General features: G+C 36.6%; 1 protein-coding gene across 3 annotated transcripts in view; it reads right to left on the bottom strand.

The window, feature by feature from the left end:
* LOC121315014 (cyclin-dependent kinase 14) overlaps positions 1-22244 on the bottom strand; it is a 233186-nt gene that overhangs the window by 87040 nt on the left and 123902 nt on the right. For all 3 annotated transcript variants that reach the window (XM_041248850.1, XM_041248848.1, XM_041248847.1), the window contains 2 exons: positions 6884-7023; positions 3772-3920 (listed from right to left, as the gene is read on the bottom strand). In XM_041248850.1, coding sequence (XP_041104784.1) covers positions 3805-3920; positions 6884-7023 — 256 coding nt within the window. In that variant the 3' untranslated portion in view covers positions 3772-3804. The remainder of the gene's footprint in view (positions 1-3771; positions 3921-6883; positions 7024-22244) is intronic.

Raw genomic sequence — 22244 nt, 5'->3', positions numbered from 1 at the left:
GATAACTTCTGTCACCGCTGAGAGGCAAAATAGGTGGCCAAAAGACTCATAGGTAGTGTTTGGTCTGTGGTAAAGAGGGAGTGAAGCCTGTAGGGAAGCTGCTCTGAGGCAGACTGCTGTTGAGTGTGCTTTTTTAGATAAAGAAGCTGGCTTGCAGATGAAGAACCAGGTTTCTATGGGTAACTAAAAATGGGCATATCCACAGTGTGCCAAACCAGGGCCTCGGGTGAGCTTTGTGGAGCATGGTACTGATTTGAAGCTTCCCCTATAGCTGCAACATAACCATGTTACCCTGTAACAATATGCTTGATTAAAAATCTAACACAAAATTAAAATAATTGTATCACTGAAGTATGACTGACAGATTAAAGCCAAATGCCCAAACATGCAAAAGTTATTATTAGAGTTGTCTTATTTGTACACTACATCTGAATAAAAATGAGTGCGATAATCATGTTAGTGTACAATATCAATCAATATTTATTTTTTATAGCACCTTTCATTGTAGACCACCATCACAAAGTGCTTTACATGGCAATGAGAAACAATGCATAATATGATTTTGCTTTCCCTGAAAAAATGTGAATGAATCAAGAGCTTAATTAATCTTCAATTGGGTATTCATAATTCTAAGAGCTACCCTTGTATATTTGAAAATAACATGCTATAATCCCTCCCACCAAACCCTGCCCCCTGCCCCTGCACAAAAGCCTTTGATTTGTTATTGGAAAACATTCTCTTTTTTTTTTTTTTAACAATTTCATTATTGCGAATAGTTACTAGAGATCATAAAGCAGAATAGTCTTGAAATGAACGTTGACCAGCCAGAGCAAAACAGGGCCATCTTTCAACTCCCTCCCCACACTCCAGTCATTGTTATTATGACATTGTCCTTGGTGAATTCATGCATCATCCTAGGCTATCAGCCCACTTCAACTCAGACAGCCCTTTATACAATCCCTTCTCAAAGCAGCAGCAGGGCACAAAGGCAGCCTGCTGGGAATGTTTCTGTAAACCCTATTTGGCTGTAGCCCTGATATAAATAATACAATAAAACGCACATAGGTCCTGATAGATTCAATCCCATGCATTTCAAACTCCTCTAGAGTTACATGTTTGGCATGCAGTGGACAGAGGAGGGTATAAATATTCAATTAATTACTATGCTAACTCTATTATTTAAAAGTCCCAGGCAGCCCATCAACCTATTAGAAAGCATTCAGTGATTTTTCTTTCCTTTTTTTTTAATTTATTTTTTGCTGTTTTTAATGTAATACTTTGCAGTAGGGTATGTTTCTCTCTTTTTCCATTTTTGTAATGCATGCTTGTTAAAAAAAGAAACATCATATAACTAGTGTTGATTGACGCCATCAGTTTATTCAAAGTCTTCTACAAAAGAACAATTTAAATCTTCCAAGTCAGGGGCTCTGAGTGGACAGTACGTTGACCTGAGCGGTTCTTTACTCTGGAGGTGGATAGTCCAGCGCCCGACATCAGCGAAAACAAAATAATTAATTTACTCTAAATTGGTAATTAGGTATATATTGCTGACACTGTACAATACTTGTAGCATTATATATATTAACCTTTAACATCGCATGGAAGAGCTTTTTAAATATATTTTTCTGAAGCTTTTATTTGATTGTCAAAATTCTTTGCCAGCCACAACACCTTAATGTTTGATGTGCAGTGTTTTGTGATACCTTGGGATTAAGGGCACAGTCATTTTTTGCCAGTAGCTATAACAAAAAACAAAGACACAAGATTGGGGGGCTTAAAGGTACTTGGAAGGCAAGTTTTCAAATAACAGCTAAATATGCAACGGTATGGTACCATACGACTTTATTTACATAAAACTTTTAGCATAAAGTAACCAATACAATGTGTTCAAACTTGAACATGCAAAACATTAATTTCCCAATAAAACTAGAAAAGATCTGTTGGCTACACGTTGCAAAAAATAATCTGAGATTTGCTAGAATTTCCAAACTGCAATACAGAGTTATAAAGCAAGCCAAAGCAACGCCAATCAAGCAACTTGCCTTCAAGTAAATTAGGCGCTGTGCCAAACTATGACACTTTAAATACATTAAGGGACCTAGTGGTTACTGCCCTATTCTGTGAAATAATAATGAAAAACATTTGTGTAACTTACTAAACAAAATTTCTTTTCATATATTAAAAAGGTAGAAAGGTGCCTGTTCTTACAGAAAATGTTCATATTATTAGTGAAAGGATTGCCATTTCAAGTGACGCTTTGATTTCCTGTCGACAGTCTGATGTTCCAACAAAAAAAGCTTTCTACCTAGTCCTTCCAAGCGGTATCTTCCAAATATATATTCTGCAGTTAAAGTTTTATAGTCTATAACAGTGGAGAACAGGCCATAGGAGGGGGAAAACAAAATAACAGCCTCCTCGCTCCGGTAAGTCCCCAATTTCACAACGCAAATCATCTTGGGCAAAACGTAGCTCCTGCCGCTGTATTACACCGCACTCATTCTATAAAGTGTGGCTACATGTGTGGCTCTGTGTCACTATGATAGTTTTTAGCACCGCAAAATTATTGGAGGAGCAAAAGGGGTCCGCACACCCAAAAGGTTGGGAACCACTAGTGTAGAATATGCTTTCAGTTTTGGTCACAATTTATTTACTTTGACTGAGCCTATTACTGTAGATGAAGAATGGTGAACTACTACCTCCACCGAGCCTAAGCCACACACAGATATGGTTTCTAGTACTGACATGGTTTCTAGTACACTGTTTTATACAACAGTGGCATCAGGGCCCTGAACCCTTCTTCCTGAAAAAAACAAAAAGCAATCGCTTTCAGTAAAGTGAAGCTTTCTCTTTAAATCCCTGATTCGCACATCAACACAGTAGGGGCCCCCAACATTACTGGGGGGGGGAATCTTCATGAATACCCCTACAGTCCCAAAGACCCTGCAAATCTCTTTGTACACCTGCCAGTAATTTAAAATGTAATCCTCACCTTAATTAAGTCATTTTAATTTCACTCAGTGCCATTATTACCAGACTCTAAAAACCCCAAATTATTTGCAGCTGCACGTTGAAATCTTCAAAATGTGTGCAAATACAGTACCATTATCTACTTAATTAAAATGACCCTAATTTTCCTAAACAGAACACAGAGAATGTGCTAGCAAGAGATCTGTGACAGAAATCAAAAGGTGCTGTCAACTGCAATTTTTTTTTTTTTTTTACTCTTCACCTTAGATGTAATATACAAATAGAAACTATCTGCAACTGTTGGGTAGGGGGGGGGGTGGAGGGTGCAAACCACAAAAACTGATGGCTAGGGACAGCTGGTGCCCTATACAGCTACAGTGAGCTTAATCTGCTCTGCTGAATTTGTTTATTTCCAAAATAAAAATAAAAAAACTGTTTCAGAAAAACCTTAATGACTGGCAATTGTTTGCACAGATAAACAAATGTAGGTTTACACTAGAGTTGCAATTGACTGGTTCCACCATCAGACACATTAAATCCACTGAAGGATGCCTGCAGGGATACACCCAAGGATAAGAGATTAGCCAGTCAATTGTGCTGTAAACAACACACTGCCACTCACTAAACCCCTGGCTACATTGATTCTTGAAATCACATTTGTAAAAACAGAATTCATGCCATAAAAGAATACATTTATAGACCGTGCAAAAGCGTAATAATTTATTACATGGTATGAAACCAACAAAAAGGTTTAGAAAGGAATTCAAAATTAATTTGTTGTTAATAAAATAAAAGCCGTCTTACCTGAATTCCTGCTCTGTGGAGTATGTTCTCCTATCAGTGCTGGTTGTTGGATGAATCTTTGCCGTAACTGTTGTTTTTCCCACAAACCCTTATGCCGTCTCCTGTTTCAGATTGTAACTTGACGTTGTGAACAGTGAAAACAGGGGACACTGTGCGAGAAAAGGAAAAGGTCATTCTGTTCACTTACACTAATGTACTCACTCTAACATAGATCATATACCATTACATCAGTTATATCCAAAACACATATAAGATAAGTGGGTTGCATGATACCCTTTTTAGACCGACAAAACAGGAACATTAGTAACACACCCTCCAGCATGGTTTCTGATATTCCAGGTGACATATCTAATCATAAAAAACCACGTGTGTAGGGTGTCTTGTTTATAAGAAGCATCATTTCACACAGCATGGGCAGCCTGAAACACTCAACTTTGCTTCACAGTCCTCTCACCCAAACTGCAATAAGAGACCCTACACACAACGTAATAACTTCATATAAATCACACAGCCGAAGACTGTACTTAGAAATAGATTTAAAATGAAAGAATTTTTTATTTTATTTTTGAAAAACATATTTTTACTGCTATAAGTTGATATATGTAATTGTGATAAACATGGTTTATCACGATTAGATATGACACCTGAAATATCAGAATCTCTTATGTTGATTCCGTAATATGACTACAAACATTATTCCTATCAATTAGTAATAAAAATAGCAATTTGTCCACAACAAATTAAAGTAATTGCCTTATATTGTAATTAACTTGATGTTAACTAATGTTTCATAGAATAACTGGCATTCCCGTTCAAAACTTGTCAAATGAAGTGGGCATACAGATATTGACAGAGCGTTACATACTGTATAAGTGGTTGCTACTATTTTGTATTAGAAAACGATTGAGTGCGAACAGCCAATCAGCTTCCAGATCTAGCGGGCCTCTACTTTGCGTAGATGCCTGGAACATTGAAGTGCTTAACTGTGAATTAAATTTTAAATCAATCTGCGCATAAACATCACCTTTTTCCCTTAACATCATAATGTACAGCTAATCTGATAACATAAAAAGCTTCTAAAAATATACATTCTGATGCTGGTCAAGAGACAGCAAATAAACAGGTAAGACACGATTGGTCCACAATTCTGTCATCAGCCAATCCACTCCCTGCTAGCTTGAATAACGCCCTGCCTCCAATAACAAATTTTGAGCACGTCGTTTTTCTATTCTAATTATGTAAGGGACTATTTTCCTCTGTGGAAGTTTACCTGGCGAAATATCAGAAGTTCAAGCTAAATTTAGTTTTTTAAGTTTTTTTTAAAGAGAAAATAAAGAAATAAATCATTTTCTTATAGCAATAAAGCTCTCCCAATGAGAGGAGTGGACCCTTAATGTAGAGTTCTACAGTACCTGGGAAATACAAAAAAACACAAACTCATAAAGTTCATAAACGTATTTTCTAAAGAATTTCTAATTTAGACTGACACACTCCTAAGCAACCTGTGAGTCTGCTCTATTTCATCTGAGAGACCTGAGCATGATTTGGTAGTTCTGAGATGTGTGCTCCAGTGTAAAAAACAAAAACAATGAACTACCTATATTTTAGGTTTATGTGAATAATTTGGTATGTATATAATATCTGGGTTCTCAGCTGGTGTTCTCTTCTTCTAGTTAAGATTCACTAACTCTGATATCTCAAACCCATACCAAGATTACATTCACATTTTAAAGACCACACCATCCCTCTGTTTTTTTTTAAATGCTATTGAAGCATTAGCATTCTTTGAAAGCAACCAAAAAAAAACCCAGTGTTCAGTAATTACAAGGTTAAGTGTAACACGTTTTGTTTCATGCCTCGTTATAATTATCTTCTTGCTGCAGAAACTGGGCTTTTCCAGATCTTAATTTTTCTCTAGGCATTTAGTGCATCCTGCTTTTAAAAATAAAAGTATTTCATCTTCATTCTTCCCCTTCAAAAGATGCAGCCCCTGACAGTATTTAGCGTTATGCAAAGATGTGTTTCTGCCAACAAAGATCGCCTTATGGTTATGCTTGTGCAAATAACCTGCTGTGAGCTGATAAAAGGATTAATACAGGAAAAATTCTTAATCTGTGAAATTACAATTAAATTCTCATATTAAAATGATCACCCCTGAGGTCTTTTCTTTGCTGCTTTTAATTCCCCTCTGGTGTTCTGCATACACTGTGCCCATGAATGACTCAGACAAGCCTCTCTCTGCTGGCAGCCTGCTGCACAGTGATAATGTGGAGGCATTTACTCCACTGACAGATCTGGATTTAACCACTGACTGACAAAACTAAGTGGCATCTGTGTAATACGCCTATATTAGCTGAGAACTCCTGATACAGTATTCAAAATCCACTTTGCCCATGGGTTTACCAAAAACCTGGCTAGACTTAATGATAGAGTGTGATAGAATAGAGATGTCACCACTAGGGAACAGTTTTACTCATCCTTTTAAACAAAGTGAGACATACAATGATGAGGTCAATGTACAGTGCAAATGAATACCAATGCAGTAAGTGTTAAAGGTCTTGAGTACATGTATTTCTATTCTACTAATAACCTTCCTTCACACATATTTAATAACTGTTTTCTAATTGATATCTACGTTCTTAACATGTAACAGCCCCTTTAGTGTTGATGTCTGAGACATCTTCATCTGTTTGGCTAGATATAGGCCTTTACTTTTTAATAGGTCTCTTTATAAACCATCATTAAAAACATTAAACAGTCTATCAAACAGTCTGGAGGGAGAATAATAATAGACAGTATAGTTAGGAGGTTGTTAAATGCTGGTAAATCCAAAAATAAATAAAACCATCAGTCACCACCAAAAGGGATTTTATCACTCAATCTTATGGAGTTCATAACAAACAGCAGGTCACTGTTTAAAAACATGCATCAGGTTTCAGACACGGGTATGGTATATGTTTGCATCAGATTTTTATTTTTTATTTTTTTTACTGAGAAGCTCCAATGACATCAAAAATAAGATGCTTTCACTTGTTCAACAAAACCCTGGAAAACAGAAATTTCAATTCTGTTTTGTCTCTCATGTAATGAAGCAAAACAATAAGACACTCACTGTCAGAGAGCTCCCAGAGCCGTGGGGGAAGATCACTGAAGTACTCGTGCTTCATGGCTGCCTGCGCTGACAGTCTGTTCTTTGGGAAGCACTGGAGGAACCTGGTGGCTAGTTCCTCTGCATGATTCACATAACCTAGTCTGAAACACAAGCAATGTAGAAACATGAACTTAAGAAGAGTGGCCTTAGGCTCATATGCACATGATGAATCTAAACAAAGTCAGGCAAGGCGGACTCAATTAAACGAATAATTGTTTGTGAGGACAGGGGCCTGCCATTTATTTCATTTTATACATATTTCACCAACATAAATATTTGAATATTAATTATTTTGCAGGATGCTAACAATGGTTTAAGGGCTCTTAGAAGGTACTACTATTCAGAATACTGAAAGTGAAAGCAAAGTGGAAGATGTTTTGTCATTTATGTTCAGAAAAAAAAATACTTTCTACTTTTTATTTGGGATGGACTAATACATTTAAACATTTCGCACTGGTACCTTTGTATCTGTTGTGAGTACTGAGAACTGAAGTAACAGCTATAACTACACATAATACAGCTATAACTACACAAGATACTTTATTATTACTCTATTTTTGTATTTATTTTATTGAAAATGTAGTATACGTTAGCAAATGAGACAGATGTGGTATATCTATATATATATATATATATATAATATATATATAATATATATATATTATATATATATATATATATTTCTTTTGATCGTCCTGTTACAAGGTACGGTGTGTCGGTCAAGTAAGTTACAACACCTACCCCTGGGGTCTAGTTCTGGGGCCAGTTACCGGTCGGTTGTTTCTGCTCAGAGGTATGGCTGCGTCTGGCCTAACCCATGGAGACCTTAACCATAGTCTCTCTTCTGGCCTACCGTGGTCGGTGTAGTTTGTTGCGGGGGGGGGGTTAACAAAGCCGAGCTGCTTGAATTTTTCCACCAGGAGTGGCATAAAGTCACCCAACATCAATGCGAAAGACTGGTGGGGAGCATGCCAAGACGCATGAAAGCTGTGATTGAAAATCAGGGTTATTCTACCAAATATTGACTTCTGAACTCTGCCTAAGTTAAAACATTAGTATTGTGTTGTCTAAAAATGAATATGAACTTATTTTCTTTGCATTATTCAAGGTCTGACAACACTGCATCTTTTTTGTTATTTTGACCAGTTGTCATTTTCTGCAAATAAATGCTCTAAATGACAATATTTTTATTTGGAATTTGGGAGAAATGTTGTCAGTAGTTTATAGAATAAAACAAAAATGTTCATTTTACCCAAACACATACCTATAAATAGTAAAACCAGAGAAACTGATAATTTTGCAGTGGTCTCTTAATTTTTTCCAGAGCTCTGTGTATATATATATATATATATATATATATATATATATATATATATATATATATATATATATATACACACACACACACACAATACTGTGCAAAAGTTTTAGGCAGGTGTGAAAAAATGCTGTAAAGTAAGAATGCTTTCAAAAATAGACATGTTAATAGATTATATTTATCAATTAACTAAATGCAAAGTGAGTGAACAGAAGAAAAATCTAATTCAAATCCATATTTGGTGTGACCACCCTTTGCCTTCAAAACAGCATCAATTCTTCTAGGTACACTTGCACAAAGTCAGGGATTTAGTAGGCATATAGTCAGGTGTATGATTAAACAATTATACCAAACAGGTGCTAATGATCATCAATTCACTATGTAGGTTGAAACTCAATCATTAACTGAAACAGAAACAGCTGTGTAGGAGGAATAAAACTGGGTGAGGAACAGCCAAACTCAGCTAACAAGGTGAGGTTGCTGAAAACAGTTTACTGTCAAAAGTCATACACCATGGCAAGACTGAGCACAGCAACAAGACACAAAGTAGTTATACTGCATCAGCAAGGTCTCTCCCAGGTAGAAATTTCAAGGCAGACAGGGGTTTCCAGATGTGCTGTCCAAGCTCTTTTGAAGAAGCACAAAGAAACGGGCAACGTTGAGGACCGTAGACGCAGTGGTCGGCCAAGGATACTGCAGCAGATGAAAGACACATCATGCTTACTTCCCTTCGCAATCAGAAGATGTCCAGCAATGCCATCAGCTCAGAATTGGCAGAAAACAGTGGGACCCTGGTACACCCATCTACTGTCCGGAGAAGTCTGGTCAGAAGCGGCCTTCATGGAAGACTTGCGGCCAAAAAGCCATACCTCCGATGTGGTAACAAGGCCAAGCGACTCAACAATGCACGAAAACACAGGAAATGGGGTGCAGAAAAATGGCAGCAGGTGCTCTGGACTGATGAGTCAAAATTTGAAATATTTGGCTGTAGCAGAAGGCAGTTTGTTCGTCGAGGGGCTGGAGAGCGGTACACGAATGAGTGTCTGCAGGCAACAGTGAAGCATGGTGGAGGTTCCATGCAAGTTTGGGACTGCATTTATGCAAATAGAGTTGGGGATTTGGTCAGAATTAATGGTACAGGCAGATACTTATCCATCATGCAATACCATCCGGGAGGCATCTGATTTGCCCCGAATTTATTCTGCAGCATGATAACAACCCCAAACATACAGTGAAAGTCATTAAGAACTATCTTCGCATAAAGAAGAACAAGGAGTCCTGGAAGTAATGGTTTGGCCCCCACAGAGCCCTGATCTCAACATTATCGAGTCTGTCTGGGAGTACATGAAGAGAGAGAAACAACTGAGGCTGCCTAAATCCACAGAAGAACTGTGGTTAGTTCTCCAAGATGTTTGGGCCAACCTACCTGCCGAGTTCCTTCAAAAACTGTGTGCAAGTGTACCTAGAAGAATTGATACTGTTTTGAAGGCAAAGGGTGGTCACACCAAATATTGATTTCTTCTATTCGCTCACTTGAATTTTGTCAATTGATAAATATAAACTATTAACATGTCTATTTTTGAAAGCATTCTTACTTTACAGCATTTTTTCACACCTGCCTAAAACTTTTGCACAGTACTGTGTGTGTGTGTGTGTGTGTATATATATATATATATATATATATATATATATATATATATATATATATATATATATATATATATATATAGTGCAGAAATGTAAGTGTTCTGAATTAAAATCACTGAAATTCTGTCACAGTTTTTTTTTTTTTCTTTTAAATAGCTGTATGTAGTCTGATAGAAAAAAACTACAAGATCCAGAACTTCCAGTCACTCGATAGAAATGGTGGGAATCCTGGGATATTTTAAAGGAAATGTTACCACTGAGAGGGCGGTGTAACCTTGGTGGTTGGTAACAGAAAGAACGGCATGGTCATTGTGACCGATAATCAAGACAAAACTAAACAGAGCCTGAAAATGGAAGTGAAACTAGAAGAGACCAGAAATCTGAAACTTCTGATTTCTCCTTTGCAAGCACACGGTCACCATAAACTGACTGTAGCTAGTTCAGAATGCCGCTTCCAGGATCCTTACCAGATGTAGAAAAAGTGATCACATCGCCACCACTGCACTGGCTACCTGTAAAGTTCAGGATTATTTTCAAAACTCTACCTCCTCAACCTGCTGACCCACTATATCCCTGCCCGTAAGCCTCTGGCCTGCTTGTTATCCCCAAGCATAAGTGCACCACACTTGGAGAACTCTCATTTAGCTTCATGGCTCCGACTCTTTGGAACTCACTCCCAGCTTTGGTGCGTGATGCTCCCATCGTCGCTCGCTTTAAATCAGCTCTGAAGACCCACTTCTTCTCTTTTGCTTTCCATGCTCTTTAAGCCTGATATATGCTATTAGCTGCTGTGTTGTTGTCACTATTTCATGCATTATGCATTTTTCACTGTATTTAATGTATTATGCATTTTTTTCTTTTTACTGTACATCATGTATTATGCATTTCTCTGTATTTAAAGTATTATGGATTTTATTGTTGTTAATGCATCTTGTAAAGTGCTTTGTGATGGTGGTCCACTATGAAAGGTGCTATATAAAATAAAGATTGATTAAAAGATTGATTAGTTACAGAAATACTTTCCTCAGGAAATGAAAGGATTGTACAGGGCTTGTTTACAACTAACAGAGCCTAACGCTGTGGTCTACAAAAACAGGAGTGTGAGTACACACCACTTGTGTTTTATTCCATGAAGGAATGTTTATATGTGTCCAGCAATCTTGTCTGGGACAAGAAGGTAGAGGAAGATTGGTACTGTATAGTCCTGATTTATCGAAGAGACAAACAAGTGTCGTTTGGATACAGCTGTAAACTAACCAGAGCATGAATACAGTTTGAGAGGGAAACTGTGTGATGAGTCATTGAAGAATATTAATGAAAGTTTGAACAAATAATTACACTAGTTCATGGAAAATTAGTTTGAAGTGGTTGTATTTAACAGTGCCATACAACAAGTGCCGTTTCAGGGTTTGCCAGCAGAGGTCCTCGCAAGGTGGAATAAAGCAAGCTGTATACTTACTTGCAGTACCAGTACCCACCAATGTGTCGCCAAAGAGTCAGACAGAGACCTGTGGGAAACCAAGAACTTATTGTGTACCACAGTGCAAAAAAGAAGAGAAAGAAAGAAGCTGGGCTTTTAACTCTTGACTTACCTTTGAGAGGGACCCAGAGGCAGGCTGCATGACCCAGTGAAGCATCTTGAAAAGGAAAAGTCCATCTGTGTTTTTTTTGGTTTATTTTCTTTTCCCTTTTTATTTATTGGTTGGAATAGCCCACCAGTAATTATTAGAGTGTTCAAGAAGTGAGCTAGTGCCCAAAAACTGGATTAGGTTTTTGTTTATCTTCATCCTTGTAAATAAACCTACCTTGTTTTCTTCACTTGAATTGGTGTCTTCTGGTTTCTCCTTTGCAAGAGTATGGTCAGAGATCCATGGAGTTAACTTACAGAATGGCAGAGATTTATGAACTGGTGAGTGCTACTGCAGGTCAACAAGATGCGGCCAGAGCACAACAAGAGTCTACCAGGCTCTGCAAGAGGAGCAGCTCGAATCCAACCGTCTGCTACAGGAGCAGATCAATGAGGCTCGACATGAAGAACAAATGATTATTCTACATCACTTAGGGAGATCTAAGGAGGTGATGTCACCCAGCAGGACAAGTAGATCGTCCCATGTGTTGCAGAAGATGACCCCGAGTGATAATAACAATATCTTTATTTTTATATAGCGCCTTTCATAGTCGACCACCATCTTACAGAGGTAGGCTGTGAACTGACCCCGAGTGATGACGTCGAAGCTTTTCTTCTGGCTTTTGAGAGAACAGCAACATGGGAGAGTTGGTCCAAGGAGAAATGGGCTGGCGTGTTGGCATCGTTCCTCCTGGGAGATGCCCAGAAGACCAGAGTGACTACAGCGTGGAGAGCCCAGAGGTACCAAGCGTGGAAGTATACCACCTCCAGCGCCCCTCGCTCTCAATTGTTCAATTGAATTAATTAAATTGGTTACAGCCTGAAGTGAATTTGGCTCATCAAGTCATCGAAATCCTAGTCATGAATCGTTACCTTCGTGCTCTGCGTGCCTCCTTAAGGAAATGGGTAGGTCAAGGAAACCCCTCTAGCCTTGATGAGTTTATGGCCTTAGTGGAAAGACAAATTGCTGTAGAGGAGCTGGCAAAACCACCCCATATGCCCAAGAATGCCACCATCAACCTCACGACTTGGAGACCTCGACTCACCTCAACTTTGGGTAAGACTGTTCCAATGAAAAAAGGGGTTGAAGAGCGGCTGATGGCCATGAAGGGACATCCTTATGACTCTGGGCTTGGGGAGGGGTCTAGGTGGGAAAATACTTGCGATTATAGTACTTATACATGCTTTAATTGTCATAGATTAGGACACATAACCTGTTTCTGTTTCTGGAAGAACCAATGCAATGTAATTTAGGACCTGAATTCTGTGGTAGCATTATTGTCCCTGGGGTACTCATAGGAAAGCGTCCTTACATTGTGTTGATTAAAGTGAATGGAACTGAAGCAACAGCTTTCGTCAATAAAATAAATAAAGTTTGAACAATTCGAGTACTATTTGCCATATTTAAGGTCACCAAACTGTTGTTTTAATCCAGTCAACGGTGGATGTACTTCTGGCTCACCAATAAGTTTGCAGCAAGGAATAAAACAATGCACCCAGTTTTGTACTTACTGTTGGGCCAGTTAAAATTGTATTCGGGCCAGAAAAAACACTACCTCAGTGGCCCAAGGAGCCAGTGGTAAAAAATCTAAATGTAGAGCCTTGTCCAAGGGCGATTCCTTTAAGAAACACAGCACCCAAGTCTATAGCCAAGGAGATTGTTGAGGTGTTTTCAAGGGTCGCTATTCCGAAGGAGATCTCCTTTGTCAGTAAACTTATGAAAGATTTGTGTGCCATGGTAAGGATTAAGCCCATTCGCGCATCGGTTTACATTGCTTTTTATTTAAACAAAATACATGACAGTGCATTTACAATATTCTGAGGTAATGTGTCCATATGGAGAACAACAAAGTGAAACTGTTCAGATGTACAGCAGAATAATGAATGGGTGTCAGCTAGACCTCGTCTTTTTCATTAATATTGTCTACTACGACTATTCTTGTTTAAAAATGTTTTTTTTTTTTTTTTTTTAAATCACTTTATATCAAAATGATAAAATATGAGAGTCAATTTAGCGGGAAACTTACCTCAACATCGTAAGTTTTAACTGGCATTAACTTTGGCTTTCAAGACACAAAGTGTACCATGATATAAGAATGATTGAAATTTCCCTCATTTGAAAGAGTTTTCTCCCTTTTTAATGTTGTTCTTCCCTTTAAAAAAAGTGAGTGCCGAAAACATTGAAAGTGACATGTTGTTTGGAACCAGGTAGCAACCGTCTCTAAGGAAGTGAGTGACAGTGATGAAAGCACTAAAGAGCTGTATTACGTTATGGACTGTCACAATAGCTACCGTAAATTGAGCCAGCTGAGTTTTGACGGCAGTCGCAAAAGAGAAGTGTGCGTCTGTTTGGTTAACAATGAAGTGCCATTCCTGTTCATCTCTAAATTCTGTCTTGTGAATAATAACAAAGGCATCCAAGCAAAGCATTGGGCGGAATTTCTTTACCAAACAGGAGAAAACGGAATTTGCAAACTCTGCCAAGGGAATAGATCATTCAAAGGAGAAAGCACACTTAGTTAATCTATGCCACACTATTTTATTTGTATTTTATTTATTTGCGTACTTATTTTTAAATAAAGGCTGCTGTTTTTGCCTTTGTTTCGTCTCCATTCACGTACTGTTTTTCAGCATTGCGATTAAAATGCAAATTTTGGGGGATGAGGGAACCACATCTGCAAACTCCTAACTCCTACAGAGCCACTGGCAATGTTTATAATCCTAAAGCTTAGCTGGTTCCTACTTGCTATTATACCATTCTAGATGCTACTTTACACATGATTGGGATACAATGCAAGGCCCTTCATTCCGATGCAAGCTCAAAGTCAAATAATGAAATGACAAAAAAGACAATAATTAACAGTTATGCTCTTCCTACAACTATGCTGCTTCTTTATTATAATTGTATCATTCACCACAGACAATTCTCTTTGCTTTAGCACTTCAAAATAGGCTTCAGAGTACATTTGGACACCCTGGCACTGCTAACCCTGCAAAACTGGAAGCAATCTATCCCATCCTCATATGTCTGGACTAGGGATGTAATTCCTAAATTAGGTACAATTAGGTACATACTCGGTGGATCGCCAATAGGTTTTATATGGCATGCTAACACTTTCTGTCCTCGCCTGATATTTTTTTTGTTTTAAATATTCTTCTTTCTCTCTGACCTTTCAACTTCTCTCCGTTTGACTTTCCTTTTTTCTTTGCTCTTTCCTTTTTCTGTTATTTTCATATTTTTTACACCTCATTATTACCATGGTGCATATTGCACTAGAGAAAAAAAAAATCTCAATAGATGTGGTTCAGGAGGAATAAGAGGTTGCTAGCAGTGCACTTGCCTGAGGAATCTATATAGGATGGTTCCAACCAAGATGCCACTATGCTTTTCAAGCACCCAGGGACTGTTTGGTCTGATTGAACAGACACTGAAGACGGGTTGTGCCAATCTGAAGACTCCTTTTCAGATCATCCTCAGCCCTTGCACTGTAACAGGAGTATCTAGACTAAGGGACTACAATCACCTGTGCAGATTAGGCCTTCAAGGTGTGGTGCTTGTTGTAACGCTAATGCCTGGTGGTACAGTTTGCTTAGAAAATCATAAAACCAATTGAGAATGGAAAACAATATAGATCCTGGCATCGTTTGGTGTCCTAGTTAGCAAATTGGGTCCTTTTGCTCAAATATTGCATTATTTTCACGTATAAGATTCCTGATTACTAAAAGCACTCCGACCTTTTAACTTGACCCCAACAGCTGGTATAATAAAAATATGTACAGGAACAATAAGACTCAAAATTACACAAAATAATAGCAAAGATAATCAGAGAAGTACAAGATCTTTTTTTTTTTTTTAAGAATGTCAGTTAAAGTTAATCAATTTACACATAGTATGCTTTTCCCCTATAAATGTTTGTGAAACATTAGTCTCTTGTACAATGTGCAGCTTTTTCTGTACGTATACATACGTGACAAGGCTGGTCATTATCAAAATAATGACAAAGTAACTGAAGACAGAAGCAGTCCAATCCTAGTTCTAAATGTTGCTTTGTAGTTCTTTGTCAGTTACTCTTATTAATTTTCTTAAAGATTTTTAGATGAAGGCGCAGGCAGTTCTACTTCAGATGGATTACATGCGAGCATGTGCAGTGAACTTCTCAACCCCAAGGAAGTTTAACTGCTGTAATGAACTGTGTAGCGGCAAACTCGAAAAGTAATTAGGACTCAAGTGTATAAAATATACATGAGGCAATCCTGTTACAAGCATTTTTTTTATTTCATACTAAATCCTGGTTTGCTCAGGAACTTGCCATAAATTTCCTACATTTTACTACAGGCAAAACTTCTAACTTAACAGACTCCAGCTCCATTCCTATATTTTTTTTTTTTACTTGAAATAGTAGGACCCAATAATACATTTACAGTTTAAAAACTAGCCTAAAGCAGCCCCTTAAACCTTTTCTAGCCAAAAGAATGTGAGGTGCAAATCATTTAACTTGGATGCATATACATTTGGATTTAAAAAAAAAAAAGAAAACTAAAAAAAAAATTAGTATATTTAATTAAAATGGTTTTTCATAGCCAAAAGTTTAATTGGGCTCTAACGGTCTAATTTACGAAAGGGCATTGAACATTATGGTGCACCATAACTGCATGTAGTGTGCAGCACGTTCATGATTTCCATATTTACTATTGCAATTTTATTAATTATTGCACAAAATTGTGGGCATATTATAGCGCACATTGATTTTATTGGGCCACACTATGGTAATCAAAATGAATATGTCATTGGTATGGTAATGCATGATAATGTATTTAAATGAGGCACACCGCTCTGTATAATGAGATGAGCTTCATTCACACTGTATTTACTAAAGGGTGATAATCGTAGTGTGCACCTTAAATGAGCGATAACTAGTTCATGAATGTTATAATTTCTTAAGATTTTATTTTATAGTTCATTACATAGATACAAATAGAGTGGTTAAATAAAACACTGGACCAAACAAGGTATTATAATTTAAAACAACAGAAACTACTAGAATTTCAGATTCCTCTGCGTGCAGTTTTAGTTTGCGTTGCCTCTGCCTGTCCCCTGCAGAGGGCTGCGTCTGTTGATTGCTCATTTTCGGTCAATGTAAGCCACTTCTACCTTTCACAATAAACCACTGACCAAAAGATACGCCTGGACTGCTGGGCTTTTGATATCACGGTGGTCATGGGTAAGTCTTGGACAGTATTGTGCACACTAAATTAACGATCACAATACATGAAGTGTGCACGGTATGGTATGTAAATTAGCCAAATAGAGTGCACGTAAAATAATGCGTTCTCTCTTAGTAAATGGGACAGTAAATTTAGATTTATGGTAGGCTCACTACTTACTGTGCACGTTACAGCTATATTCAGTGCCCTTTTGTAAATGAGGCCTAAAAGTGTGTACAAAAAATAATGGAGTATGCTATCATAAAATTACATTAAAATACTCAAGTATGAAGTATGTTAAAGTATCTGTTTGCATTTTTACTGCAGACAACTTAATAAGGAAATCTTTTTTTTATTAATTAAAATAGAAATTACTAGGATTTGTGCAAATGTAACAAGGTAGTGAGTGTGTAGACATGTAATAAGTACATTTTTGAATGGCTTCCTTTGATTATTATCTTAACAGATCTAAGGATTGTGCTTTGAAAGACGGTAGCAGAGGGTGTTGATTTAATGCATTCCAAACAGCTAATACAGACAACCATTTTTACCTAATTCATTTTCAACTGCTGTGCAGATGCCTGTCACATAAGAATGACTGCGATCCATATCTTGACATAGAATCACATCAACTATGCGTACTAGGCAATGCAGATCATAGAGACTGCCGACACATGTACACGATAAAGAAGCCTTCCACTTAGTTTCGAAGACCATGAAGCTTAACATTTTCCATGATCACATCTGATGACTAAAGACTAGAATCTTGAGCAACAGCAAGTCAGTCCCAGAATACCTGTGATATCTACTTCATTGACTAACATCTTAGCGATGTTATCAACACAGCTCTCTTCCACACCTGGCATGTACCTGGATCACTTTCCCGCAGGTGACTCATTCTGAGCAATGTTTTCACTTTAAATGTTGTTTTTGGAGAAAAGCCCGGTTGCAAGGTCTATGCAACAAGCACAACTGCCTAAAATCCCTTCTTATTACTGCTTTGAAGTAAGACAGTAGTTCCGAGACATTTTTTAAGTTTAAAATGCTAACGATGAGTACAAATGTCATGATCCTATTCTATTCTTCAGGATTTCTGCCAATATCAACAGTTACTCAAAAGACGCAAGATGTTTTTATTAGGTACATGGTAGGACTAGGTATTTTAAACAAAGGGTAGACCAAAAAATAAAATGTTTTTGTACATTGTACATCAGTCAGGTGATTGATTTCATCAATCACCTGACTGATTTTTACTGTGCTTCAATCTCAGTACCTGTACTATCACAAAACTATTTGGACATCGTTCAGTAGTCATTCGTTTTACTAAAGGTTATTATTTTATGTTTTTTAATATTGCTTAAACAGCTGTTCCTTTACAATGTAAACAGTGATTAGAAAGTAATTTTTCTGACACAAAAATTCAACGACTTACAAGAAAACAAGAGCAAGTGAAAAATAAAAAATCTAAATAGTAAATAAGAGGTTTTTTTGTTTTGTTTTTTTTAAATCAAAATGAATTCTGTGAGTGTGTGTGCATCAGTATAAGGGTGACTTTAAAAGGAAAAACAGAAATATGTGTTCATCAGAGAACTTTAATAGGATCTCAAAACCTAAGATGGTTACACATTGCATACCTGATTCTCCACATGCTGCAATGCTATTTACGGGTTCGAGCTTAATTTATTGAAAGAAAATCACCTTTAACAGTTTGACTGTTAATGAAAGAATGTCTTTGTTCATTTTTTTTTTTTTAGTGGAAGACTTTCTGAATTTATATAATCTTCATCGAAACTTGGCATGCAATAAAAGGAAGAAAATAAGCCACAGTAGTTAACATTCCACAGCATTCTTTCTTCACATATTTATTTCCTCACAGACTGGACAGGAGCCAAACTAACAAGAAAGACAGGAACAGAAAGGACAGCAGTAGCTGAAATAAACCCCTGGCACGGCATGCAGTCAGTTTTTGCAAGGCCCCACAAATACAGATCTCTAAAGGAATTCTTCCAAACCCAAAGAGGCACTTGTTCTGTTTTCAATGGTCAACGGTAAGCCTCTGCTGGTCTATTGTGGACCCAGTCCTTACCATTAAATCACTTTAAAAATGCAGCTATCAACTGGCTCATATATCTTTCCTTGTCTGAATGCACACTCAGCCCCATAAAAATAAAAAAATAAAAATAAAAAAAAAGATAATCTGAAGATGCCCTGCTCCCATTCTTAGTTCTTGGAGTTATAAGACTGAAAAGTAAATAAGAACTGGTGAACTACTGGTCTATTTGTTCAGTTCCTAAGCAGGAACTTGCTAGAATGCGGCCTGGCATACTCCCAAATGCACAGCGAGTGACCCTGATTAATCAGAGACTATTTATCACAGTTAACCTACAAATCTGTCCAGGATGGGGCCTCATACCCATCAAAGCCTGCAAGGTAACAACTTGTCTTTGAAAAACAATGTAGCTATGGCCATCATCTGCATCATCTACAATTTTAGGACAAAAACAAAAGCAAAAAAAAAAAAAAAAAAAAAACTATATGAACATAATTTAGATGTTTAATTTAATGTCATGTAATCAAAGAAATTACAAAATTATATTGCAAAAGTCTACGAGAAGTCATAATAGTAGTACAGTATTTCAAAGCGGTATGTAATTGACTATGTTAAAGTAACATTATTCAGCAGGTTTCATTTGACTTTATGAAGCAAAGTTAGGTAATTCTATAGGGTGATGCAAAGCTTTTGGCCATTGCTATATTTCTCTTACACTGTCTGAGGCATCAAAGCATAACCCTAAATCTAAAAATGTGGCGTTCCTGGAATTTCCTAATCATTGAACCAATTAGTTATTCAAAGACTATTCCTATTCCTATTTACCACCTGCTATAAATATGAATTTTGAAAACGTGATAATAAATTAAGTGAATGGCAAGTACTTGGTTTCAAAGCTTCTAGATAATTCACTGTGAGACTAGGGTATTAAATACAGTTTGAAGCTCCTGGCTTCTTCAAGACTTAAAGTTGTTTATAGACCCAACATTATATATATATAATATATATATTTATATATATATATATAAGCTATATATATATATATATATATATATATAATATTATAAAATTTTATATAAATTGAAAATATCTGATACAGTAAATATTGCATGTAAAGAAATAATATACACAAGTAATCCTATTTTGAAAAAGAAAACGTTAACACTGCAGTCTGACTATTTGCAAAGAGTCCCCAAAGAGTCTGCAATTTAACACAGAATGTACAAAGCAAACTATGGCTGCATTTCCATGCACAAGTCATGACAGTTTTCCTCATGACGTGTTTGGCGTACTTTTCAGGAAATGCGTTGCTATGCAGTTCTGATTTAGGAAAAAAACAATTGTCTGTACCAGTGCTGATTACTCAATTCATAGTCATTTAGGGGAGGGGATATTTAAATACCCGTGTCTGCTTACTAAGTAGGAAACAAACGACTCTGAATATCGTGAGGAGAGCTTCATGTTGCCATGAAGATAAAAACATTTAACAAGAGAAATTAATTCATGTGTTGTTGCGCACATTCTGAATTACGCCGCGCATTAGCTACTTGTCTGTCTGGTTACCTTTCCAAAACACACACATTATAAAAAAATATAATTTCTACTACATACAAGTTTTACTACTTAGACTTTATATTTATGTGTGTGTGTGTGTTTGTGGAACATGTAAAAGTTAAATATCATTAACACTAGAATCGCCATTTACAATACATGTTTTGAATACATTATTTTGAATATAACCTAAAATATTCAATTTTTTTTATATAAAAGTATGTTATCTCTACTGGACCTGGCAGCCACCAGTTCCTTTGTTTTGTACAAGGAATTCACTGGGGAAATTATCAGTAGGAGATAATTAATCTTGAAGCTAGCCACAGCACTTCTTGTCTTTCATTTTAATATTGACGATGTTTAAAATGTACCGTGATAATAATCGGTGCTTGTAGGTATGTGTATAACCGTAGCAGTTCTAGTGTTGAAGTAATCCATAAATGTGCTGTGTGTGTGTGTGTGTGGGGGGGGGGGGGGGGGTCCTATGGTTTGTATGGACTTTCTGCTGGAGATTAAGTGGTATTAAGTAAGAGAAACGGGATCTTGACTGCTGAAACCTCGTGAGCCACAAACACAATTCCTGCTCGGTTTACATGGGTTTTTACAGCTATTTTTATCATGAGAAAGCGATTGACCCTGCCCTTAAAGTCGTGCTGCCAAAAGGACGTCCTTTTGTTGTTTCACAATGTATTCGCGTGACAACATCACACAGTCATAACTGTAGAGTCGATTTTCAGGTGCATGTAAACCAAGCCTACGATTCAATTTGATCTCTCATATGTGTTTATGTTAAAACAAACTAACAAATCATAAAAATGTGTATTTTTAAAGCAATTTCATGAATAAATAAATCCAATACATGAGGTGGAATAGCATTGTCTGTGTTTGTTTTTACAGTCAGTACAAATGACATTACATCCTGTGGCACCATCTCTCAGACATGCATACAATATGCCACTATCGTTTGCTAATCTTTCCGGTCTGATTATAAATTGTGGTTCGCCATTTGCCAAACCAAAACCATTTAATTAAAAAAACTGTTACAAGTTGCCAATTTTTCAGTTAACTTTTATTTTTCATATAGGATGTATCTGATTCATATGTTCTACTTTTAAGAACAATTAGTGACATAAAGTTTTGATTAAGAAAAGACTTGTCAAACAAACCCAAATTGGGAGTCAGTAAAGAGATCCAAACAAACTGTTAATAAAGCAAAGTTCACCTTCAGCATGACAGTGTGCAATTGGGAAAAAGGAACCAAAGTAATTTCAGCATTTAATATATATTAAACTCCTACCATGAGATCTATTTGAAGATATTTAAGGTAAAAATTGTTTTTAATGTTCTGTATCATGCATACTTTTAATATAAACAGGTTATGACAAAGGATATTAAAAAAAACCAACCACATATATATGAAGAACAACAAACAGACTTATTTTTAAAAGGCACGTATAGAATAAAGGTATTTATATGTTATGTTCTTACAAAAGAAAGCTGAATGAAAAGAACATTTAAAAAAATAACGCTGGTAGAAATGTGCACGTTCTCTCGTTAACATTTATGTTTTCAGTAAAGTCAGGAATTGTATGTTCAGAAATGTATTTATGCATTAGTGCTGGGTTTGACACAACAGATATGAGTGTATATGATTTTTAAAATGTATTGTAGCATGATTTCGTTTTTAAAGTACGCACTATGCAAAACTTTGCCTGAATTATGTTGTTTGACTTCTCTGAATAAAATAATTTGGTAAAATGTCTGGCTGTATTATCTTTTACAGTACATTTTTCTATATTTTACTTTAAAATGTTATGATTATAAATATGTTAGATTATATTCATCCCCAACATCGAAACGTTTTATCAAAATATAAGATAAAAATGTTGGTCTACCTGACTTTCTTATACTTTTTATAAAGTAT

The sequence above is a fragment of the Polyodon spathula genome, chromosome 4 (assembly GCF_017654505.1).
Source record: "Polyodon spathula isolate WHYD16114869_AA chromosome 4, ASM1765450v1, whole genome shotgun sequence".
NCBI lineage: Eukaryota > Metazoa > Chordata > Actinopteri > Acipenseriformes > Polyodontidae > Polyodon > Polyodon spathula.
This window is presented reverse-complemented; position numbering and strand designations above follow the sequence as displayed.